At 41.0% G+C, this 26247-nt stretch overlaps 1 protein-coding gene and 1 long non-coding RNA gene across 4 annotated transcripts in view; both read right to left on the bottom strand.

The window, feature by feature from the left end:
- Positions 1-24332, bottom strand: part of LOC144693101 (inverted formin-2-like) — a 77845-nt gene extending 53513 nt beyond the window's left edge. For 2 of the 3 annotated variants that reach the window (XM_078562498.1, XM_078562500.1), the window contains exons 1-2: positions 24218-24332; positions 644-1075 (exon numbers count right to left, since the gene is read on the bottom strand). In XM_078562498.1, the coding sequence (XP_078418624.1) occupies positions 644-1034 (391 nt within the window). In that variant the 5' untranslated portion in view covers positions 1035-1075; positions 24218-24332. Of the gene's footprint in view, positions 1-643; positions 1076-3736; positions 3970-24217 lie in introns of those variants that run through there. The other variant, XM_078562499.1, reaches the window with a different exon arrangement.
- Positions 19661-23584, bottom strand: LOC144693100 (uncharacterized). The gene is made up of 2 exons (XR_013579467.1): positions 22855-23584; positions 19661-19944 (listed from the first exon to the last, which is right to left on the bottom strand). It is a non-coding gene; the product is annotated as an uncharacterized LOC144693100 (long non-coding RNA).
- Positions 24333-26247: the final 1915 nt, after the last annotated feature.

Below are 26247 nucleotides of genomic sequence, written 5' to 3'. Positions count from 1 at the left end.
ATTGCAATGCTTGTTGTTATTACATACATCAAGAAAAGTTGAAGATATGAACCAACATTAAAACAGCACTATTGGTAATCTACACTATTTCTAGAATGATGATGTAAACATCTCCTGAATGTAAAGGGGAATGAGATTGTCAATGTGAATGAAATTTATGTGGAGGACAATGGGAAAATTCAGGATTATTTTTTATGGACGGAGTTCCTTTTACCTGATTGGTAGGATTCACACGTTGTAATTACTTAAACATCACCAAAATTCCTATTTAGTCAGGAATATTACGGTAAAAGTGGGCTAACACATTTAGTTAATTGATGTTAAATTATTATTTTGACTTACAATTGTAACAGTTGTCAGGTAAACTAAATTAATTTTTTTGTTAATAGCTTCTATTGAATTGCAGGTTTTTTAAAATCAATTATTATATAGCCAAAAATGATCATTTGGAAGAGCCTCTTTATTCCTTTTCTTATATCTTTTGTTAATCCTAGTTTTCATTTCTCATGAAATCTAACTCTGATGTATTTTTGTTGATATTATTGGTTGCCTTTTAGGTTAGATGGAAAAAAACTACCGAGCACTCTAATCTGCTCAAACCCCATAAAGTGAAAGTGTACTGAGGCATGCTCACTCTTCATACCTTGGGATAGCTTCCGAACGTAGCCTTCATTATTCACAATGTAGTTAATGCCACTTGAAGAGTTCATCACAGCTCGTACACACTTAACACAGGTGAGCTGCAGGAGGGCATCAGAGATCCTTGCTACACCTCTTCCGGAGAGCCTGTCTAGGGCCTCTAGCAGTAAATCGAGTCCATCGAGCTCCAGAAACTGTACCATCCAGCCATTATTACTGTTTTCCAGTCGCTTCTTTAGGCCTGAGTAATTGACAACGGTTGGGACTTGCAGAAATCGGATGCAGAGTTCAGGTTCAGCATTTTCCAGGTTGGCCTCTGTATTGTCTGTATCGAGAGGGGTAACTTTTTCCTTTACGAGAGCCCACTTCAGAACACCTTCCGGTTTTCCAGCCATACTTATGCACTTTGTTCACCTATGAAATGGAATGAGGACTTGTTAATACAAGTACAGTGTTTCGGGATATAATTAAATCAGTCATCATCTTGCACCATCACTGCCTCAGAGTAGCTTTACAATTCCACAACTATGGCACAAAGCTCACTTACTAGAAGCATGTACTGGATGTTCATGTGCACGTTGCGCATGACTTTCAAACCATTCATTCCAGTTGGTGGACTGGACTAGCAAAATTACACTATGTCGTCATTTTGTGGAATGCAAGTTTAAACAAAGGGTATTGTGCTAGCACAATCAGTTTTTACTTTCAACATGTTACTAAGCCTTGACTATCCCTGCAGATCCCATTAAGATAGATTTCAAGAGCTCAAGTGTCCTGAATTGCAATGGGAGAAAAGCAGGGGAGAAGATCAATGCCAGTTTATATCCTTTACTGAGCCACTCACTATTTTAGATGCTTGGAGAAAGATTGATTGAAAGCAGTAATCATTTTGTTCTTGATGAATCTGCTGCTGTGTGTTAAAGTCTGCTTAATGAGTTTTCAGAGAAAGATGGTGCAATTTAACACTGGGGTAAATTCAAAGAGCCAGGAACTGGTTCACCTGCTAAGACACAGTAACTAACTTCTCTGGCAGTTTACACATTTAACCTGAATTTTGCTGCAATTGTTACCTTGACTGGTTTGGTGGTGGGAGAGAGCTTCTGGGACCACCAACTATCCTCAAGTCTTTTAAACAGTTTGCTACGCTGCAGTCACAAGTACTTAATCATCTGAGCAGCCGTGGATCAGAAGCACTTTGAATGGATGAGCTGTAAACTGTTGAAAAATTCTGATGCATTGCTGAGCTGAACTTCTATACTTCATTTGCCTTCATAAGAAATCTCAAGATTTGACAGTTTGAATAAATAAGTACAAGAACAAATTAAACCAAATTAATCAAGAATTTAGTAGAAGTTGAATTTTCAATACAATCTACATGGCAAGTCTTAAAAATGACATTGATTTGTAGTTTAAGATATATTCATGTTTTTAATGTAGAAGTCTGGACATTGAGAGTACACAACACGCACTTGGATGGGTGGCATCTATGATTTTACATCCTTTAATCTTTGTCCTTTATCCTGATACATCTCATTATACAGGCACAGGAACAATATTTTTGCCTCTTTAATGTCATGGATCTATAAACCAGTCTTTCAAATTCAGGAAGTGGTTGTGTCAGTGAATCAGGATGTAGATGTTTCTGTACAGGTTAATTTTCTAGTTTCCTGCTTTTGTCAAATAGCAGCCAATGTTATTCCAAGGTTAAGTGGAAACCACTAAGTGAACGTTGTCATAGCTGAGTCCTGATTGGTTAGGTCTCTATTATTTTTATTCATTCACAGGATGCAGGTGTGGTTGGCAAGGCCAGCATCTGTTGCCCATCCCTATTGGGTATCAATGTTTCAGCAGCAGGGTGAAGTATGGGAGTTTCTCGCAGATGTTAAGAAAAATTCAGTGCTTCCAGTGTGATGTTATTTTAAAGGGTGAGTACCTCAGGGGTACAGCTATGACACTGCAGTGACAATTCTCTCCAAGTATGGCTTCCTGCTTCGAATATTGGCTTGCAACCTATGATTCCTAATGATATATAAATCTATTAAAGAACCCTCATAGCAAAAGAGAAAAATTGCATTAAAAATGCAAATTTATGACAATTCCAGCAGATTACTGTTGGTTATTTAAGATTTTTTTTGTGTAATATTCCTCAGTTCACTGTTTGAGACATTCCCTTAATTCAGTGTCAATATTTTCTATCATTTTCAGACCAGTTTTTAAGGCGGAGGGAGACAGGGTTACGCAGCTAGAGTTATTTAAGGAGGTTTATGGGAGAATAAACACCAACATGGACTGGCTAGGCCAGAAATCTGTTCCTGTGTTGTAGATTCTGTGCATGCTGTAATTGATACAGATCATTGCAGAGGATATGCAAACAGTTAGATAAGGATTGCACAAGTTAGCAGTCCACAAATGGGAATTTATAAGCTAGCAGAAATAAACGCCTATCTTACTAAAGAAGGACTTGCATTTATATACAAAAATGTTTTACAGCCACTTAAGTATTTTTGAAGTGTAATCACTGCAGTAATGAAAACCATAGCTTCCAACTTGCACAAAAAAGACCCCACAAAAATAAATGACCAGATTATGTTTCTACAGGTGTTGGCTGAGGGATAAATGTTGGCCAAGACACAAGGAGAGCCCCCTCGCCTCTTCTTCAAATGGTACCTTGGGATCTTTTACTTTGAGAGAGCAGTTTAGCGCCTCGCCCAAAAGACAGGCCTCTGTAATTCTCCCTTAGGCTAGCATTTCAGGCAGTACTATGGGCAGGAGTGTTTCCTGCGAGCACAACAACCTCACCAGTAAACTCCTGCGATCGGAGATCCTGGTCACCATCTGCAACCCACCCACCCCAGCAATCAGACCCCTCCCTCTGACCAACCCCACCATGATCTTTTGGGAAATCAGTACTCCTGGGTTTCCCGGGGGTAGGTAGTTTCTATTTTTGAAACGAATGAGCAAATGCAATGTTAACTTAGCACGCCTCATCTCAAAAAGCTCTATTAAATGAATCCCCGCTGCCGGAATGTATTACTTATTCCTCAATAACTATTTCTAGATTCTTGTTGAGCAATAATTCGATAAGAAAGAAACTTACGCAGCAGTTGTCCTTGCAATTTGGCAGAGGTTAGCTCATGCTCTTTCCTTAAAAAGACACTTGCCGTCACATTTAAATCCTTTTAAGGCATATTTAGCTAATTTACTTTTAAAAGTAAATTTGTTTGCAAGGGTCTCTTTTGTTTGCAAGGGTCTCTTAATTCGAGAGATTAGAAGTTCTTCATGTAGATAGTATTGGTTGTGCAGGCAGCTGATATTGAGCCTGCGTAACTCATTTTACTGGGAAATGTTGCCCTGTAACCTTGCAACAGATTAGACTGATATGCTAATTTCAGCAGAACCATTGCAAACATTAATGCCTAATTCTTTATTGTTGTATAGAGGATGTTTCAGCCACATGCCCACAACTGTTTCTATTATACAATAGATTCCATTTTTCTTTCAGAAACTGGTACAGTGTTCTGCAGTAAGTCACGTGAAAATAAAACAAAAAAAAATAGAGAGCATTTTGTAGCTGAATTTGACCTAAAAATATGAGGGTCAATTTTTCAACTTTGGCACAGATGCTGATCTTTTTTGCTTCAGTAATCATATTTTCTGAAGTGGAAAATGCAGCAGTCTCATAATCGCTAATAAATTTAGGCAAAGTGAACTCTTGCTTTATTTGCTGTTGTGAAAGAAGTAGTGCTAACATAGGTTAAAGTCCTCATCCTATTGTGAAGGGGGGACGAGTTTTAAGCTTTGGTAGAATAATTACTCCCCTTTTTTTCTAACTGTACTTTTTATGGAACTTTTTTCAATAGGTGCTTTTCTTTTACTGGAGCAGGGCTTTAAAAAAGAAAGATTCAAAACCCGGATTGTTGTTTAAGTGTCAGCCAAATCCTCTTTCTAGCTCCAGTGCCAAGTCGTGAGACTACTAAAAGCATTGTCAGGCACACAGCTTTCATTGTTACCTGAGTTAACAATGACGATAATGTCAACATCTGTGCAGAGTGAAAAAAAAGCAGCTCCCAAAGCCCTAACAATCGATGCCCTGACAACTCACTCTTACCTGAATCGGAGTTTTTTTAATTTGTTGGTCAGTTCTGTTTGAATATTGTGGGCCTGGAGGTTTACAGAAGTCTATTTTTAACACTGTTCTCTCATTGGTGGATAAATCCTAAATCAGAATGCCAAGACCTGTTAGTATCATCAACTCGGCTAAACGTAAGTTAGTCAACATTGGGGGGATGATCTCCCCAATTGCAGCAGGAGCTACACTCGTAAGAAGTGTGGATTGGGGAATCAAAATTACAGGGCTGAATTTTTCAGGCCATTGGAGACAGGCTGTTAAAATGTTGGCAAAAGGCATTGGGAGCAAATGCTGATGTCTTTACCAGGTGTTACCAAAGGTAGCCAGGCTGGTGGGAGGAGGTCGCATGGAGTGAGGTGCGAAGGTAATTAAACCTGTTAAACAACAATTAACAGCCATTTTTGCCAGGCTTTTGTAATGTTGTGACAGTTCCATGGGAAAGTGGAGCTTCAGAGCCTCGTCCGCTATAATTGTTGGAAGCTTATCGGGATGTTAACATTGGCTGCAGTGGGAAACTATTGCAAACAGTGTGGTTTGGCAGAGGGTATGGAACTGCGTGTACAGTAGCAATCAGGGGCAGGGACAAATTTAGCTAGCACAACGTGGGCATTTGCTTGAGTGCCCCCTCGGACTTGGCACTTGTATGTACAGGGGAAGGTGGGTGCGAGGCGCAGAGAACTGAGTGCAACTATTTACCATGGACCTCATTTTCTTATTACTTGGAGACCTCCAATGAAGAAGAACATCAGAGAGATCGAGCACTGCAGCCACAGGGAGAGGGGCAACAGGAACAGGGAGCAGGGAAGTAGCAACCAGAAGGGCACCAGGATCATCTGGAAGGGGGCAGGGAAGAGGAGGGTGCAGAGGGGCAGTTCTTGCATGCAGAAGACGATACCCCCCTCAGAAAGAGTCTACTGTCCGAGGCTCAACTTCCTGCAGATATCAGAGCATTAGTGTCACTTCTGCAAGGAGAAGGTCACTGAGTCCTAAGGGATGTGGTGGGCACCCAGTGCCGGTTGCATTGAAGGTCACCGTGGCGCTGAGTTTCTATGCCTCAGGATCATATCAGAGGTCTTCTGGAGATATCTGTGGAGTTCCCCAGTCTGCAGCTCATCGTTCCATCAAGGTGGTCACAGATGTGATGTTCAAGAGGGCCAACCAGCTTGTGTGGTTCTCCACCAATCCGGATAGTCAGGTGAGGAGGGCTACAGGATTCAGGGCCATTGCTGGATTCGCCCGGGTGCAGGGTGTGATTAGTTGCATGCGTGTGGCCCTCAAGGCTCCTGCAGACCAGACAATGACCTCCTTCAACAGGAAAGGCTAACACTCACTCAATGTACAACTGGTCAGCAACCAATGCAAATAGATTCTTCTGGTCTGTGCAAGATTTCCGGAAAGCTGCAACAATGCTTACATACTAAGAGTGCCACATCTTTTCAGGCCCCCTATATGCCTTCAAGGATGGATATTGGCTGATAAAAGCTACCCACTAAAGAAATGGCTACTTACGCCTGTGAGGAACCCAAGCATGGATGCAGAGGAGAGATACAGCAGATGCCATAGGACAACTCAAACAATCATTTAGCAGGCCAAAGGCCTTCTCATGATGCAATTCTGATGCCTGGATAAATCCAGTGGAGCACTTCGGTATGCCTCAGAAAGGGTCTCTCTTTTGGCTGTGGTTTGTTGTGCTCTGTACAACCTGGCACCACAGAGGGGTGAAACTTTGAATGATGAGGACAGTCTGGAGTACATCGCCTCCTTCAACGATGAGCTTATACAACGGGATGGTGACCAGGGACAGCAGGCAAGGCGCAATATAAGATAAGTGCACAGGACTCACTAATAGCATCACAATGCACATGAGCCTTACTTACGCACACAGTCGATCTAATAAATATTTCACCTCCTGCAGACCTGTGTTGTGTACACGATTGCCCTTTTTCTGGAGTCATCATCACCTGAAGCAACATTATGGGAAATAACGTGACCTTGATCGATGTGCTCCTTCCCATTACAGCCTTTGTGGGAGGCAGTGAACTGTTAATGGCCTAGTACTCGTCTTTTTAAAGAAAAAGCAAAGGATTCTTTTGGTGCACCATTTCACAATTAATTTAAGACATGTACACAGCAAGGTGACATCTAATATCAGGATATTGTCATGAAATGGTTTCATAGCCTGCATTTTTTTTAAAGACCAGTTCCAGGTTTGTGGGTTAATTGGTTCTCCTGGCTGTAACAACATTTCTGAGATACCAGCTTCTGGCTGGGTTGCAAAGTAGTCTGAAGTTAGTTGGGAGATTTAGTTTCAGCCTGTGGCCAGAGACTTGCAGGGAGAAGTTTTTTTTGGTTCAGTAGAAAAGAGAACAGAACTGGATAGGGGTATAAAGCAATGTATGAGCTAGCTGAAAGGGCTGAAATTGTAAAGCTATGTGAGCAGATCAGATGCACTGTGGAGCTCAGTAGGTTCTACCAGAGTTGATCACACTGAGGACTAGGGTGGTTTGAGTGGTGGGATGTTGGAAAGCCATACCATGAGGGCTGTTGTAACCCAAGAGTGAGAGGTTCCACAGAAGTGTACACCTTTTGGAGATCAGTGACCCTGGACATTGGAGGGAGAAACGTGGCTGTCGGAGGCTACTTGAGGATTAGACTGGCAAGGTGGAAGAGTAGTTGAGCTCTCCCGGAGAGTTGGGAAGTACTATGTGGTGCCGCATATTGCAACATGTTGCCTGAAGAATGTGAGATTTACCCCTATTGTATTAGCTATTTAAAATATAGTTGTGTTTCTATTAAATACAATTTGCCTGTTAATTTGTTTAAATCTGATTTTTGTTTGATTGTTACAGTAAAGATCATAAGTGAAATCATGTCCATCAGATTTTTTCCATTGGGGTAATTTGGTTAGCTAGCAGGAAGCAGAGAGTAGGGAAAATGGGTCTTTTTTTTGGGTTGGGAAGCTGTAACTAGTGGAGTGCCACAGGAACAGTGCTGGGGCCTCAACTAGTTACAATCTATAGAAATGACTTTGATGAAGAGACCAAATCTGTGGTAGCTAAATTTGCTGATGACACCAAGATAGGTAGGAAAGCAAGTTGTCAAGAGGACATAGAGTCTGCAAAGGCATTTAGGCAGGTTAAATGAGTGGGCAAAACTTTGGCAGATGGAGTATAATGTGGAAAAATGTGAACTTGTCCACTTTTTGGCAGGAAGAATAGAAAAGCCATATATTATTTAAATAGAGAGAGATTGCAGACCTCTGCAGTACAGTGGGATCTGGGTGTTCTGGTACATGATTCATAAATTAGTATGCAGGTACAGCAAGTGATTAGGAGGACAAATGTAATTATGTCATTTATTGCAAGGGGGATGGAAAAAAAAGGAGGTTTTGCTACATCTGTACAGTGTGTTGGTGAGACCACATCTGGAGCACTGTGTACAGTTTTGATCTCCTTACTTAAAGGATATAATTACATTAGAAGCAATTCAGAGAAGGTTCACACAGCTGATTCCTGGGATGAAGGGGTTATCTTATGAAGAAAGGTTAGACTGGTTAGGCCTGTATCCATTGGTGCTTAGAAGAATAAGAGGTGATTTTATCCTGAGGAGACTTGACAGGGTGAATGCTGAGAGGATGTTTACCCTCATGAGAGAGACTAAAACTAGGGGACACAGTTTTAAAAATGAGTCACCCATTTAAGATTTTTTCTCATGATTGTTAGGACCAAGAATCACCTCAAGGAATTTAACAAAGACTTCAAGGGTCCATAGTAAGCCTTCACGTGGCTAATGAAGACATGTACTTGGCCCCAACTGAAGTAGGTATATCATTCCAACTGAGAGATAGGTGGCCTATTCTTAGACCAGTGTCACACTAACTTGCCAAAATGAGGTACAGATGAAAAATTTGCAATTAATCTCTTTCTTTAGACATTGTTTGTTTTCTTCCTCACTTGTCTCTGTTTCTTCTCAGTGCCCTTAACTCAGGCCCCAGGTGACATACATGTAAGTTGCTGATTAGAGAAGCGCTGGTGTTGACTTGTTCTGGCTCCGAACGCTGTAAGATGCAATTATGTGATGATGACAAGTGCTGATGCTGTCTGGTGCTGGCCCTGCCCCGAGCCTGTCCTGTCAAAGGGTGGGGCCCACATTTAACATGTGACTGACTCTGCGTTTTTGGCAGCTGCTTGTTTTACTTGGCCAAAATCCCTGCCATTGGGGAAGGGATTTTTATTCCTCCCCATTTCTTCAGGAGTTTCAGCCTCTATATCGCAGCATGTTGAGCTAGTATTTAGTATTCAATTGAAAGTTCAAGTTGCATTCTGACAATTCTAGGTAAATGCATTTTACCCTGAAAAGTCCACGGACCTATTTAAATTTCACAGACCAAAGAAGTCAGAGCCCATCTTACTGTATACTTATAACTTTTACATTGATAGGCCTACTGTGAGCAAAGCAGTGTGCAGCATGGAAGTATATTTGGCACACACTTTAAAAATCCTAAATTACAAAATGAACCAAATGACCCTTTCCTTTAAAAAAAACTCTCCTCTCCAATCTCTGGAAGGAAATAATATTGGCCTTCATTCTCTGGCATGTGATATTATTTCCTTCCTGGTTCCGTAATGAAGTTTTGCTGTGGTAAAAAATAAATGCAGCAAGGCAATTTGTTCAACTGGACAGGGTAACACTCTACTTTCAGATGTGGGCAAAAAAATTGGTTAAATCCTGAAAATGGGCTCGCGGATTGGGATGTGAGAGGAACATGCAAACCTTGTGCTGCCTACTAAATTAAATGATAGTTAACATGAAGCCCTAAGCTAAACATGTTGTTGAATGGATGTGCACTTCAAGGTGCCCAGGCTCATGTGAAGCTAATATCACTTAAAGTTAGCTTGCACTACTTAAAGCCAGACTGCACATTTTAAAGGGGAGGTGCATTCTAGCTCCGAGATGCTGGAACTGGATATAAAGCTTGGAAGCATGGTCATCATGCTTCCTCGCTACTGCCTAATCAGGTTACAGTTCTTGGGCTATCTGAAAAGAGAAAGGTACAATTGGGTAGGGTTTCGGTGAGGGAAGGAAGAGAAAGCAAGAGGTGTATCCTTAGACCACCTCAATTTGCACATTAGGAGAGAGAGCGTGGGATGAGGTGAAAGCGGGATGCAAGAAGGAAATTAGGTGGGAATGGTCCATGAGCTGCTGTGTTTTCAGTCCACCGTTGGCTATGGCCTCGGCTGTGGATGCTCCAATGATTGCCAGCGCGATCTAGGCCATGTAGCTGTTGTCTGTTCCCCCTCTAATTGGCTCCTGCTGCCTGCTCACATCCGGCACCTTGTCCTGCAAGAGCTAAGCATGTTAGTGAGTGTGGTGCAATGTGTTTGGGTGATGTGCCTATCATAGTTGAATAGCTGACAGCGTGTGCAAGATGAGAGGTTTGGGTGTGAGGCTTGCAGCAGTCATACTGTTGCGATGGTGAGGTGAATCTCTGAATGCTCAATCTGACTCATGGCTGTTAGAGAATATTGGTAGATAAGTGAAGGAGGGATGGTGAAGGGAGCAATATGTGAGGTTAGTGGTTCATCTGTAAGGATATGGCATTTTAAGATGCATTCACTGACCTTAACCACTCATGTGGGGTTACTGAGCTTCTTTCTGTGCTACACCCAGATCCTGAGGTCATGAAACCTCAGCTTGGTGCCATGTGGATCTTGGTGCTAAAAGGAGCATTTAGGTTTTAACCACAGTCCAGCAATCTGCACTCTAGCAGAATACTGGATTGCTGAGACACTGCCTTGTGGGAGTGGCACAGGATCCTTGGCGCACAAACCCACTGTCCTCACTCAGGATGACAACATTCATGCTCCCATCGCTGCCATTCCACCAGGGTCCCTGCAGGACTGCAGCTATACATGCTGAGATGTTGTAGTCCTAAGTCAAACTTTAGGCCACAGCTGCAATCTTTCCCAGTGAAAATCAACAGCCTTTCACCAGCCCTGATGCAGCCACTGGGGTATGTTATGATCTAGCAGGTGATATTTGCCAGGCTGACCAAATCCACAAGGGAAACTTGGTCACACTATCACAACGATTTTGCAATTTGTATTTATTACAAGAAGGCTGGTGCACTAAAGTCAGAAGTAATGAGTCCATGACCGCAATTAGAGATTTTAAAGATTAAATTAAAACATTTATTAACAAAAGAAGCAAAAACTTAAAAACACACACAAGATTACAGTTATGCCGTTATAACAGTTCCCAAAATTTCTGCTTAACCAGACCTGCAACTACACACACCCTTTAAGGCAACAGTCCAAATAGATTCCAAATTTATAAAGTCATCCAGAAAATTTACCACAAGCACCTAGTGGACAACTTTGGTTACTGGAACAGCAAATTCTGCAGGGTAGCTAGAGGCTTTTCCCCTAAGTCTGTTTCACACAGTCACCTTTAAAGATCTCACACGACCACACCTCACATAGCCTTCCATCCTTTAAATATATTTTATCCCTTTTGATTGGTAAATCCCATTGTTTCCACTTGTCTTTAGAAGTTACTTTTCACAGAATATAGAAATCTTTCATGTTCTCATTATGGCCAGCACTTTTGGGAAAAATCACTGTAATAACCTTGCCTTATTTATCATGTCTGTTGTAAACATTCTCCATGTCCCTTTGAAAATCAAGCACTTCTCCACTTATCTAAAAATGCAAATTTCACAGCATATCTGCCGACCTCACCCTAGCTCCACTCATCTTCATTTTAGACGCCTGTTTTACACCTCACTTCTTTGATAATTTAAACCGTGCAGTCTACCTGTCTCCGGATTAATTAACTCAGTAGCACACAAGGAACAGCGCACACAAACCTGCTTTAAGATATCCTACAGTAATATCAGGAAAAATAGGATAGTTTCTTGGTAGGTAGCACTGCATAGGAGCACTAGGGCAAGCAAAAGCACCTGCAAAATAGACACTAAGGGTATGCACAAGGGCCACTAGTTGGCCTTATTTGGAAGATTGGATAGTTTATTTGATAAAATTGGTTTGGAATGGTTGTTTTCTGGATTTTATTTCAATTCTGCTGCCGCTGATGACCTACAGCACCTCATGGTTGCCCAGTCTTGAGTTGCTAGATCTGTTCGAGAGAAGAACACTCGTGCAAAATAAAGGCATCGTCATAACTGCTGCCATGATTTTGGGCATTCACATGCATGATGTGGTGAGCATGGTCACACATCAACTGCACATTCAAGGAGTGGAAGACTGGTACATCTCTGCATTTAGATGCAATATCTGCAATGGCAATAGCAATCGATGGCACCACGGTGAAACCCGCTATCCTGACAAAGCCACTTGCACAATCTACCTGCTTCTCTCTGGTTACAGAGAATATAATGAACTGCTGTATGCTATAAGGAGCATCTGTCACCTACCTCCCTTATGCATCGGTGAATAGTGAACTGGGAGGTGTTAAAGATCACCTGCTCCAGCCTTGAAGGATCCTGAAGTGCTGAGATTCAGGACACAATCACCTTCACAGCCATTGGCAGTGCCATCCTCACCCTGTTCTAAAGTTGCAAGAGATGACAGATTTCCACAAGCACCTCCATAGAACAGGCAATTCACACATGGCTCCTGGCTTAGGTTCCGGTAAGAGAAATACTCTCAGAAGCCTCTAGGTGGATAAGATCTCCTGCTAAGAGCCTGTCTTCTCTCACCACCTGACCTTTTCCTCCCTCTGTGAGCACCTTGTCCTCTCCTTTGCTGCCTCTGCTCCATTTCCCCCTCATGCTGCAGCCCAAGTGTAACTATAGCATCCATGACTGGATGCAAATAGCCTGACCAGAACATTTGAAAACAGAACCAAGGCTTTCTCCATGTGAAGTGCCACATCCTGACGACATCACTAACTTTAAACAGCAGTAGGAAACACACAGCATGTCTACAAGCAGAAATCAATCAACAACTAAGCTGAAGGTAGTTGATGGTCCCTTTATATAGTTATGGTGAGGAGACCTTCCTGTTGCTGAATGCACGTTTAGCCATGTGTGGTTAAGACAGGGCATTAACTGGAGAAGGAGGGGGCAAAAATTGCAGCGTCAAATCGGCTTACATACTTACTGACGTCATGGTCCATGGTCTGCCTGTTCTGCATGCTTCAACTGCACACTCCGAACAACCACACTATCGCCCTCACCAAAATGGTGTCCATCATGAGGCATGCTGGAGGTGTGCACATACAGTGCCGGCTTCATTCTGGTACCAAACTGGCACCCAGAGCGCTGAAACTGCACCTGCTAAGGAGCCGAATTTTGGGGCCGGTGCGTTAGATACATTGGCACCAAGTTACTGTGTGATTTGCAGCAAAATTTAAAGATACATTTCAAGCATTTATTGATGAAGTCCGAAGAAGAGCCGCATTGGACTCGCAGCGTTAACTCTGTTTCTCTCTCCACCGATGCTGCTGGAGCTACTGAGTTTTTCCCAGCACTTTCTGTTATTTCAGATCTCCAGCATCCGCAGTATTTTTGTTTTTATTATTCATTAGTGAGAGGTGATTTGCATGTTATTTGATTAATGCCGTATGTTATGTACTATGTTTATCAATCAAACATGGCCTGCATGAGGCAACAAATTGACTAAAGCTTGCTTTCCCCCTCCTCTTGCTCACCATTTTCTGCGACATTTATGCAGAGGACGTAAGGCTGGGCGACTTGGTCTCAGGGTTTCATTAATGCGTCTAGATGCTAAGGAGTATACAGGACTCATCCTCCGTTTCCCCTACACCTTTTCCTTCTCCAGGAAATGTCTCACTCCCATTTGGTATTGTAATCAAGAATAAGGCAAAGGGTGAATGTCAATTCTGTGTCTGTTCACCTTTTGGTGATCTGTGTTGCCTCCCAGTTTGGGAGCAGGATAAAACATGATGCAAGGTTCTGAAACTTGTCCAGTGTAATGGAAACCACTGCTCAGTGGAACATAAGAAAAATAAACTAATGTAAAATTGCCTTGATGCCAGACTTGCTTGGACTGGAATTTTCTTTTTACATTTTCCCTGACTTTTCTTTGGAGCAGAATTTTAAGCAATAGTTACAATCATTGAAAAAGAACATGCTAAACAAGCAAATATGAAATAATCCACAAAATTTATACTCAACATGCACAACACATCCCTAAGCTCCAGTCTCTCACTGGCTCTCAACCCGATGGCTTGTGGATCTGGGGCCAAAAAGCGTGGGAAATGCTGTTCTGCCAGCTCTTTTCCAGCAACTACCATGGCCGTTGAATTTAAAGTGGGCAATTATATCATTTTCCACATTTTCCATCACTATCATCACAGCAATACAGGGCTTAAGGTACAGTAGACATCCAGTATTGTGATAGTAGGCGGGAGGGCATTTAACTTCCCAACAGCCTCCTGCAGAAGTGCAAGATTTCACCCCCTGTCAAAGAAAAACTGATAACATTCAAAACGCGTCTGGACTCCTCTTTTTCTGTACTGTGTTCAGCGTGCTCTGCTCAGTGGCTTCAAACAGCCATCTTCCTCTTTCCTCTCTCCCTGAGGTAGGCTCACATCGTGGGTGGGAATTCTCAAACTAAGCTGACCCCCAGAAGATTCACTGGAGTTGGTGGCACAGGAGAAAGCATAGCCCTTATGTTGATAACCTGCTGCATTTCTGGTGAAGCAGAAATTCTCATCTCCAGTGACTAGCTTTGAAGTATTTTTTTTAGAGTTTTATTTGCACAGTAACAGCAAATTCTAAAGTGGATTGTTTCCCGTTTAATAAGAACATCCGTTACTTATTGCTGAGAAATTCTTGGCAACCTTTTCCAGTAGGGCAGAATATCGCATTACTTGCATGAAGTAACAAAAACTGCAATGTTTTGTATCTTTTAAAATGGATTTTTCTTTCACCAGAGGGTGGAATAAAAACAGGGAAAATCTCCTCTCTTATTTATTCATCCGTAATTCTGTTTTACGTAATCCAATGTTAAAATTTTAAAATTAATTTGGACTGTATCTCCATAGATCCCTGAGCAGGACAGGTAAATAAAGTGATCAAGAAGGTATTTAGGATATTAACCTTTACTAGCTGAGGCCTAGAGCATAAGAGTGGAAATGTTATGCTAGAAAAGTGCAAAATGCTTATTAGGCCACAGCTAGAATGCTGCTTACAGTTCAGGTCACCATGTTACAGGAAGGATGTGACTGCACTCGAGAGGGTAAAGAGAGATTTATAAGATTGTTGCTAAGGCTGGAGAATTTTAGCAAGGAGAAAAGATTGGTTAGGCTGAGGTTGTCCTCCTTGGAACAGAGAAGGCTAAGGGGAGATTTAATTGAGCTATATAAATTTATGAGTGGCCTAGATAGAGTGGATAGGAAGGAACTAGTTCCCTTAGCAGAGACGTTAATAATCTGGGGTCGGGGTGGGGATATAGAGTTAAAGTAATTGGCACATAAGAACACAAGAAATAGGACCATGTGTAGACTATATGGCTTCTCAAGCCTGGCAGGAAGGGTTGGGGGTAGTTGAGGAGAAATGCTTTCACCCAGTGGGTAGTGGGGATCTGAAATTTTGGTGTTTCTGAAATGGTGGTAGAGGTAGAAACCCTCTACACATTGAAAAAAATATTTTGAGATGCTCTTGAAGCATCATAATCCAATAGGGTAAGGGCCAAGAGGTGGAAAATGGGATTAGGCTGAGTAGCTCTTTTTCAGCTGGCATGAACACAATTGGCTGAATGGCCTCCTTCTTTCAAATAAATTTTCTTATTCCTATTATTTTTTTCTAGCTGCCCTGCTTATTTTGTCTGTAGCACAAAGCATTAAAGCAAAAAGTCAGAGGGAAATAAAGAACTATATCTGACAATTAAATAATTCCTTAGGCAGATTCAGGTCAACTCCCAGTACATGGCACAGGTCTTAACTGTGACACTGCATCAGCCCTCACTCCAGAGGCATTGGGAGAACCATCTGCAAATTTGTATGTACCACAAAGATTTATGCTCAAATTAAAACCTGGGAGAAGAGAAAAAGACTACAATCAGATCTGGATGCATGGGGGAATTGACTCATCTTACAAATGATACTTAATGTAAATAAATGCATTCATGCAGGTACAGCTAACACTAAGCATTCTGTTCTGAACTTAAGAGACCTAGGTCATGAATGTTTAAAGGTTCACAAACAGTGTCACCCGGCTATAGGAAAAACTAATAAAGTATTGGGATGTATTCTTAGAGCAAATCAATACAAAACATGAAGTAATTAATATCTGTCCTTCTACAAAACAGTGGCTCAGTCTCATTCATTATACCATGTCCCATTTTGATCTCCTCACATGGGTGACACAGTGGTTCTGGAAAAGATTCAGAGGAGGAGCAGTGGATTAATAGGTAATTTAATAACTCTTAGTTACAGGGCCGATGCAAGAGTATTAGCTGTCCCAAGCAAACCTTCAGCCTTGTCTCCCCGTCTACCCCCACAATTAACTTTCAAAAATTAATACTGTGCATTAGTATAAATAAAAATTCTGTATTTATCATTACAAATGTATTTTACATAAACAAGGAGAATATTAAGATACTGATTGTCCATTTTCATTGCTCTACACTTTTCACAGGATATGTACTAAAAGAAATATGTATTATAATGTGTAATATGGCTCACGTAATGTGTTACTGTGTGTTCCTGTAACAGTTACTAGATGATTTTATGCACAAGTTACACAATCAATAATCATTATGATAGAGTGGGCTAGGTTAAGTTATGTTCTTTGATATTATTTACTAGATTGCAGTTTTGGAATAGTCACAAATTTGTAAAACTTTCCTATAAATAGAATGAGAAATATCATACGAAATTTTGGGGAAAACTACAATGTAAATAAATGGGAATCTTTTTGTATGTTAATATATGTGGATGTATATCAGCAGATCTAGACCTTTCATCCCCACTGTTGAAGCCTGTTTGTTTACTTATGTAGTTTCAGTAATAGTTCTTTCAGTTCTTCTGCTGCCCCCAACTTTTGCAGCTCTAGTTTGGGCCAATTTAACAGACCTAGTTTGCCTCATTGTTACACCTGCTCTGCTTAGTTATCATGATATGCCTGGAGAACTGGGTACTTTACTGTGCAAAAGGATGGAGTTCAGGAAAATTGGTTTGATGTATTTAAAACAATGAAGGGACTAGACTATATCCATGTGACTAGATAGTTTGAATTAGACAGGTTGGGTAGAGTGAGGCAACACATTTTTTTTCTCGTCCCTAATTGCCCTTGAGAAGGCGGTGATGAGCTGCCTTCTTGAACCACTGCAGTCCATGTGGTGTAGGTACACACAAAGTAGTAGGGAGGGAATTCCACGATTTTGACCCAGTGATAATGAAGGAATGGTGATATAGTTCAAGTTTTTATTTATTTATTCATGGGATGGGGGCATCGCTGGCTAGGCCAGCATTTACTGCCTATCCCTAATTGCCCTTGAGAACTGAGTGGCTTGCTAGGCCATTTCAGAGGGCATTTAAGAGTCAACCATATTGCTGTGGGTCTGAAGTCACATGTTGGACAGACTAGGTAAGGATGGCAGATTTCCTTCCCTAAAGGGCATTAGTGAACCAGATGGTTTTTTTACGCCAATTTACAACAATCGACAATGGTTTCATGGGGCAGAATTTTCTGCCTGTCGGGCAGGCGGGCCTGACCCAATCTCCAGCAGGCAGGAGCCGATCCCCGCCAGAGAAGCGGGGCCCGCTGGGGCTCCTGGCCTGCCCACCAACCTTAAGGTTGGACGGGCAGGTCCTTTAATTGTATAATTGATCCTGTCAATGGCCTCAATTGGCCATTGGCAGGTCATCGGGCGCGCAGCTGATTTCGCTGTGCCCCCACCTTCCTGAAAATTTAAATGGGCCAGGATGACGTTGGGAGTTCCGCCCGACAACATCCCGCGTCATTATACGTGTCGGCCCCGCCCCCTGCTCGTCGACGGCAAAATTCTGCCCATGGTCATCATTAGACTTTTAATTCCAGATTTTTATTGAATTCAAATTTCACCATCTGCTGTGGCGGGATTCGAACCCAGGTCCCCAGGGCATTACCCCGGGTCTCTGGATTACTTGTCCAGTGACAATACCAATATGCCACCACCTCCCCTGTCATGATGGTTTGTGACCTGGAAAGAAACTTGCTGGTGGTGGTGTTCTCATAAGTTAGGTAAGTATAGAATTAGGTTAAGTGACAGGAGGTTCTCATTTTTGCTGATGGCCATGAAGTTTTGGAACAAGTTGACAACTTGTGCAGTGAATACAGATTCATTGTAAGAGCTTGAAAGAGAGCTGGTTCAGGACTTGGCTGGTGCTGGTGTCACTGCGCATAAGATGGGATGTGAGGTGATGTGCCTCATGATGACTATGAACTTCATGCTGACCACTTTCAGGAGCCGGAGAGAAATTTCTCAAATCTTTTCCTCTGAATTAGCCTGGTGTTTTTTATCAGTTCCTCTTTGCCTCCCCAGGGGATCACATGGCTGTTGGTGGATGGGGAGCATCAAGGTCATGATGCTTAACTGCAACATGATAGTGTGAACCAGGTTCATTGGACCAGCTGGTCTTTTCCTGTCCATCAACATTATGGCCAGAAATTTCCCTGTCGGTGGGATTGTATGTGGGCGGGTGGAGGGCGGGTGCGAGCCCGATCTCCACGCCGCCATTTTACGTGGGCGGGCCAATTAAGGCCCGCCCAGTGTGACACTTGCCTGGGAGCGCTGAGCGAGCGGGGGGTGGGGGATTCCCTGAGTGGTTCCCTGCGCTCTTTCACACATGCGCGCAATAGAGCGCAGAGATCTCCCTGAGGCACAGAGGGGCCTCAGGGAGATTTATTTAAGTTTTAAACATCTAAATAAAGGAATTAAAAACTTTTCAAATATGTCCCCTCATGTGACAAGTCAATGAATTTTAAAAATAATTTTTATTTTAATTTTAAAACACTTCATGAAACCTCATCCTGCCTGTGGATGAGGTTTCATGAAAAATGCAAAGGCTGCCAGGCCTATTCACCCGCCTGCCAACCTTAAGTTTGGACGGGCAGCTCGTTTAACTGTCTAAATTAGTTTTTAACAGGTCTTAATAGGCCTTTGACAGGTCGGCGGGCACACAGCCGCCGCCGAACTGAAAATCTAAATGACGCGCGGTGACGTCGGAATGCCCGCTCGACATCACCACGAGTTGTTTTACTTGTCAGCGAGCGGGCCCCGCCCCTGCTCGCCGACGGAAAATTTTTCCCTATGTGCTTTGTAAATTATCCTTAAAATTTCTTTGTAGATTCAGACAGAGTAAGCTTAGTGATTTGTAAAGAAGAAGCTGATGAGATTCAGCAACAACAGTGCAGTATTCTATAGTGTAATGATAACAATGTTTTACTTTTCCATTTGAATGAGCAAGTTATCAGTTGTCATGATAAGTTAATGTGAACCTGTTAAAATTTGTAAAGAATTGCTGCTCTGCTCTTGTGCCAACAAAGATTGCCAGCTGGTATAGCACAAACAGAAGTTGCTAAGCAAGAAAATATTACCTGATGAGCTTCTACCCTCTTCCCTTTCAGTGAAATACATTAATGTCTGCTTAATTAATGAAGATATATTGAGAAGAAAATCTGAATTCTCAATGTGGTTTTCAGGGCAGTAGAGCCTACATTTACTGCAGTGCAGTTTAAAAATAAGTTCAGGTTTCCTCGTTTTATATTAGCAGATATAAAAATGATGATGAATTCAATGAAGACTGTAATAGAAAAACTGAATATCAATAATGCTATGGAAAGCTGTTTCTATACAGTTTCTAAGTGCTGCACATGATAGGTTGGTTCAGCTTCACAATTTCCTGTCATAAACCATGCCATTTGTGTTGTTTACTCTAATAAGTTTGCAAAACAGTACCAATATTTTTTATACAAAAATTTTAAAAGGTCTGTTCGTTCTTTACTTCAGAGAATGTTTTCTGGCTTTGCTTTATTTGTGAAATTAGATCAAACAGCCATTTGTAAAATGGAACGTTAATTTCTAAACTTTCCATTCTTGCTGCTTCCAGACAGTTGAATTGAAGTATGAAGCAATGTTTCCCTCAATCTTGAGTCATGGGAATTCGATGAGAGGCTGGTTGTTTTTTAACCCCATGAGGGTTGGCTGTATAAAAGGTACATGTGGTTAGCTCTGACTGCACAACACAACAGATTTTTGGATTTCTACATCAGTGAAGTTTTTTTTGAATTAACAATCAAAATAAAAATCGGAAGTTTAATCACATGTGCCTTCCTTTAGGCACAGGAGATGCCAGGAGTCTGAGATTTCCCTGCTCAAGACAGCTGAAAGCTAGTTTGCAGAATCCTTTCTTAGTAGCACAGTACAAAGGTACTTTCAAATTACTCCAATTAAATCAGGGATAAAGTTTATGGACCCTTAAATCCCATGAAAGCAACTGTTTTGGGTTTGGCAAGTTTGCAAGTAACTTATGCTTCTCTTATGCAAGTTTGAATTAACTGTGGCATAATACTGGCAGACATTTCTGACAGATCAAAGCCGCACTGCACTGGCCTGAGAGTTAAAATAGTCACAATCTAAGCCTGGGCCAGCAAATGTCTTTTACAGTCTCTCACCAGTACGCCTGCCTGAAACCCATTGGACTTAAAATTGGCCCCCGAATTTCATGTGGAGGGGAAAAATTAGGGAAAGAAAAAGTGTTCCCCTATGAACCTTGATGAGCACAATTATTCTGCAGAAATATGATACAAATGATTTTACTTTAGCGTTGATCTCAATGAAATAGTTGTTGTTTTTCACTCTTCCTATTTTTATTTGCAATATTAGAAAAATTGTCAAACTGTTCATGGGCTTGCAAACTTTACAGCCAAATATTTGTAAATTTATTGCATATGCGCATTGGTTACTTTGATAAAGTTAATTGTTCTTTAGTATAACAAAGAACAATTTGCACAGATAGTAGAGAGGTCACACAGATGTTCAGTGACCAAATCATTGAGTATATATGATGAGCCCCTCTGCCTCTTCACCTACTTTTAAGATCCTAAAAAGGTACCTTTTTTTTTGTTTCGGCATCTCATTTTTATCTGATTATGCTTCTGTGAAGCATTCGGACTTTCTATGTTAAAGGCTCCATATAAACGCAAATTGTTCTTATTACTGTTTCCATTGCGTAAACTGAAGTCTTAAAATATAAGTAAAAGCAGTTACGAACAGAGTTAGTTGTTAAATATCCTAGGTAGCTATGATATTGGGGCCATTAAGCTTTTGAGTAAGGGAATGTAAGCTAGAATTCCCATCTCGTTTAGGACATATGCTTGAAAGTACGAGAACTACCTAGAATATCTTCCTGTATTTCTGAAGCATGTTTGTCAAAGTGCACTTTCAACTCTGAGTCCGATGGTTGTGGTTTAAGCTCAGAACATCTGCAGACATTCCAAGGAAGTCAACAGACATGTTATTATTTCAGGTGTTAAGTTGTCAGTTCTTTGATTGACACCATAAATGTTTATAGAATTTCCGCTTTTGTTTCAGATTTCCAACATTTCCAGTTGATGTTTTTTTGCTTTTTATTTATTCTAGCACAGTATTGAGTGGATGCCCTACTCAGTCAGTGTTTAAGAGGTTCTCCCTCCTTGTTCTGGTGGTGCAGGTGGACATTAAAGATAATTTGAAGAGCAGTGAGTGCTCTTCATTGTCTGGCTGATATTCTTCCAAATAACAGACCCAAAAAACCGACTAACCAACACCCTGTGGAAGATTGTTGGTACAGAATAGCCAAATAAGCCACATTGGGGTGTGGACAGAGTAGACAGGGAAAAATTGTCCCTATTGGTGCAAAGATTGAGAAAGAGAGGGCACAGATTTAAGGTAACTGTCAAAAGAAGCAATGGCAATATGAGGAAAAACTTTTTTATGCAACAGTTAGGATCTGGAATGCACCGTCTGAAAGTGGTGGAGGCAGGGTCAATTGAGGCATTCAAGAGGGAAGTGGGTTGTTATCTGAAAAGCAAGAATGTGCAGGGCTACAGGGCGAAAGCAGGAATTGGCAGTAGGTAAATTACTCCTTCAGAGAACTGGCACAGACATGTCAGGCCGAATGACAACCTCCTGTGCTGTAATAATTCTATGATTCTATGATTTCAAAAAGCAATTCATATGTGATGTGCTTTGAATTGGTTTGATATGATAATTTGCTTTATACATGCAATTTTTTAGCTGACAGTGTCACTCTTGTCTACAAGCTGAATTGTCCTGCATCCTAAGTTCAAATAGGGCCCTGTCATTGCAAGACAATTACTTCCATGAATCTGAAGCAAACCAAAGAACCACCCTAGGCGGTATCACATCAGTTGTCTTTCATACGCTCTGTCTGATAGTTATATTGACGTCAACAGTCAGAAAGTGTGATTCTGCATCTCCATGCCCAATTTCACCCCTGTGATATTGATGGCGTCACCATATCCCGTCACCATATCCAATATCCATATTGGACCAGAGCTATAATGGCCAAAGAATTTGATCATCTCTGTCTGTACTATTAAACCTTTTAACAAATCAGTCTCTTCTGTAATCAGATACTTATCTGATTCTATTTTAAACGAACTGATTTAATATAACTGGGAATTACACTGCAATATCTATTACTTTTGTGTCAGTGTAGGGAAGGACCCGTCACTACATCTGTCCAAATACAGGAAACTATTAGGTAACTACTGGCAGCACAACAGGATATTTCTAGGAGAGTATTACAACGATGTGACATTGACGGCATAATAACTATAATGGATAGAAATGTTTGGAAGCTTCAAAAAATGTAACTTTCTGAGAGCAGAATACAAATGTTTGTATCTCATTTCATAAATATTTCAAGAATGTTCCTCTATGATACAAAGGCGTACCCATGCCACACCTGTGTTAACCTTTGTTCATCAGCTGTGTGAGTCGAGTTTAAACAGTTGCGCACGGTGATTTATGTTTCTTAGAATCTTGACATCTGCTTCATACTGAGTGAGTTAACAATTCAACATTACATACAGAACATTCCCTTCTCACCAATTATGCTGTTCAGTATCATCATTTCCTCTGAATGCTGTCAGCTTGGTGAGGAGTTATTTAATCAGTCCTCTTCATACAACTATTCGAAACTGAATTTTCTGTTCTGTAAAACCTTACTTCACCAACATAATTTTTCTAAAATTAGCAAGTCATATGAAAACTATTTCAGATCTTTGTTTGGCATAAGCAGGAAAGCAATGTGTTCTGAAGTTTGCCAGTCTTTACTATCAAATAGGGGAAGTGACACAACAAAAATAAATGTCATTCTAAACTGACTCTGATGGACAGCTGTGGGCTGGAGGTTTTTTTATCATGTATGCCCATACACACTTGAGGAATATAAGCTATAATTGTGGCAGAACATAATCATACCAGTTGCAGACTGTCATCAGCAGTTAAGAATTCCTAGTGCTGGCTGGCTCACTGAACATTTACATCCTGTTGCATTGTTATCTGCTGAGTTATTTTTCAGAAATGCATACTTTTAATGCTGCAAATTTATGACAGTACTGTATTTCTAAATACAACTTAATTCTAATTATTTGACTTGCAAAATGATTAAATTGCTCAAGTAAATGCAATCCACTTGGTAGCACTCTTGTCTTGGAGTCAAAAAGTTGAGTTCCAGGCTTTGAGCACATAAGCTAGGTTGACATTTCTTTGGGGTATTGAGGGTGTGCTGCACCGTCGGGCAAGCCGCATTTCAAATGAGCTGTTAACCTTGTTCTGATGACGGACTCGAAATGTTAACTGTATTCCTCCCCGCAGATGCTATCAGACCTGCTGAGTTTTTCCAGCTATATTTAATTATTGTTTCAGATTTCTAGCATCCGCAGTATTTTGCTTTTATCGAGCTGTTAACCTTGTCTACTTGTGGACTTGACTGATGTCACATGTCAACATTTGAAAAACATCAGGGCATTCTTTCGATGCAGTGACCAACATTTGAGCTAGTACACACAGAGTATCAATGGTACTTCATTTCATTTTCTACTTGGGATGTGAACTACATGTAAATTGGCTGCTGTATTTGGCCGCATAAATCAAAGGCCTGCACTGCTTCAAAAAGTGATTTGTAGGGTGTGGTGTGTTTTTAGTAAAGTGTTGTAAAAGCATTCTTCCTCAAGGAGAAACAAGGAAAGCATCGGTCCAATGTTGGAAGATTACCAAGCAAAAAGCTCTGTTGTAAAATGGTGTTCAACTATTCAAAGTAACTGCACAATCTACACAAGATGACTTAGGTATAAATGAGCATCAAAATATAGTGTCAACTAAACATTTTCTTTTGATTTTAGCACTGCAGTTAGAATGCAACAAAGTTCAGCTACTTACCAATAAATCCTAATTGAACAAGTGACAGCTTTTAGTTTACTTAAAAGAACCAAGTTTCGTGTAGTTTCTTTTCAGTCCTTTGTCGAGCATTAGCACACTATCCAAGCAGCCAACTCACTACAGCAGCGTTCTTTTCCAATCTGCATTGCTCATCAAGGGTGTAGCCATCTGGCTCCACCTCCCCACACTGTATGCTCTGAGCACAGGACAAAAATGTTTCTTTCAGAGTTGAAAATCTGCTGTGTAAAGTGACATTTTGAAATCTACTAAAACCAGTCAAATCCATAATAATATATTATGCAACAAAACATTATTTTTTATAATGAATCCTTGCTTCTGAAGGGTCATATTTCACAGCTAGTGAAAAAAACCCACAAATTCCAATTGGTCATATGCAATTTTTTTAATGCTGACATCCTGATTTCTCTGGTAACTTGGAAATGAGTCACTGTTAATAAGGAAGGCTGCTGTTTTTGTAGGATAAGTGGGAAATCTGACTACTATTGCAGTTTAAGTGCCCAGGAATGAAAAAAAAATACATTGATTTTGACTTTATTTAAAGTGGATTGTAATAGCAGATAAAATAAGGTTGGATCAATGTATTGTTATCCTATTGCTGTGTTTTAGGATTTATTCAGGGGCTTTCAGAGAAACACTTAAACATTCTAAGGTCTAAATAATTTCTGTATATAAGAGAACATGAATGTGGTGAATTCTGGTGTGAATACTAATTCATTTTGTCCAATTTAGAATTAAAATGTGTTGATATTTGTAAACATATAAAACAAGAAAAGTATCTTAAGAAAGAAACGCTTGCAGTTGAAGAATACACTTGTGGAATAGACATGAGTGTAATGCCAAAGGGTCACTGATAGTTGGGGCTATCACTTTGAAGCTCACAGTATCCTGGTAGTCAGCATGATTTGCGGTCGAAAAGATCTACAGAAACACAGCTTTTGCAGACAGTTGATGACTTAGTTTCAAGTCTCAAAAGAGATGAAACTACTCACAAGGAAATACTAGATTTCTCAAAAGCCTTTGACAAAGTTCCTCATGGAAAGCTCTTGTCCAAATTTCACCACTATTGAATCAGGGGGATATTATTAAATTGGATCAGGCACTTCATTCCCAACAGAAGACAAGGAGTGGTATGTCATGGGAAATCACTCTCTCCCAGCGATGTCCTGTCCGGCATGCCCCAGGGAACAGTGTTGGGACCCTTCCTGACATACAAAGATGACCTTCCCAACAAATTTAAAAAAACAGGGTGTGACTATTTGCAGATGATTGCATGGTTTATGCATCAGGAAAAACTCAAGATCATATCAATTCTTCTGGAATTGCAAAAATGCAGGATCAATGGAAGATGGCATTCAATGCCAACAAATGCCATGTCATGTGCATCACCCAACAAGAATGATTCACCTACAAATAGCCTTAAGGTCTGTAATCAAATCCTCCAAGAGGTAGATACACAACCAAGCCTGGGGTTCATCTTAAAAGCAATCTTCAATGGGGAATCCACATGCAGCAGACAACAGTCAAAGCAAACAGGGTTCTTGGATTTCTGAGGAGGAGTGTTTGGTACTGCAACAAAATTATCAGAGTTATAACTCACCAAAAAATTTGTTCATCCAATCCTGGAGTACGCAAGTTGTGCAAGGGATCCTTAGATAGTGAGAAATATAAATAAGATTGAAGTGATCCAAAGACATGCTGCATGATTCTGCCCAAATCAGTGAGGGAAATACACCAGTGTCACATCCTCGATCAAAATCTTGGAATGAGAATCACTACAGCAAAGGAGGGGGGAAAATAGGCTGACCGCATTCTATAAAATATGGACTGGAGTGGTGGGAATTGACAGAAACGAGCACCTGGTGCCCTCCAGGCAATGACAAAGCATGAGGTAGCCATTCACACAAAATACAAAAACCATTTGTTTCCAAGAGGGTGTATCAACAATCTTTCTTCCCAAGCACAATCCCACGATGGAACAAGCTGCCAAAGGAAATACTCACAGCTCCACCACTTGCAACCTTCAAAACCCATCTTTAG

The sequence above is a fragment of the Cetorhinus maximus genome, chromosome 18 (assembly GCF_964194155.1).
Source record: "Cetorhinus maximus chromosome 18, sCetMax3.hap1.1, whole genome shotgun sequence".
Classification (NCBI taxonomy): domain Eukaryota; kingdom Metazoa; phylum Chordata; class Chondrichthyes; order Lamniformes; family Cetorhinidae; genus Cetorhinus; species Cetorhinus maximus.
This window is presented reverse-complemented; position numbering and strand designations above follow the sequence as displayed.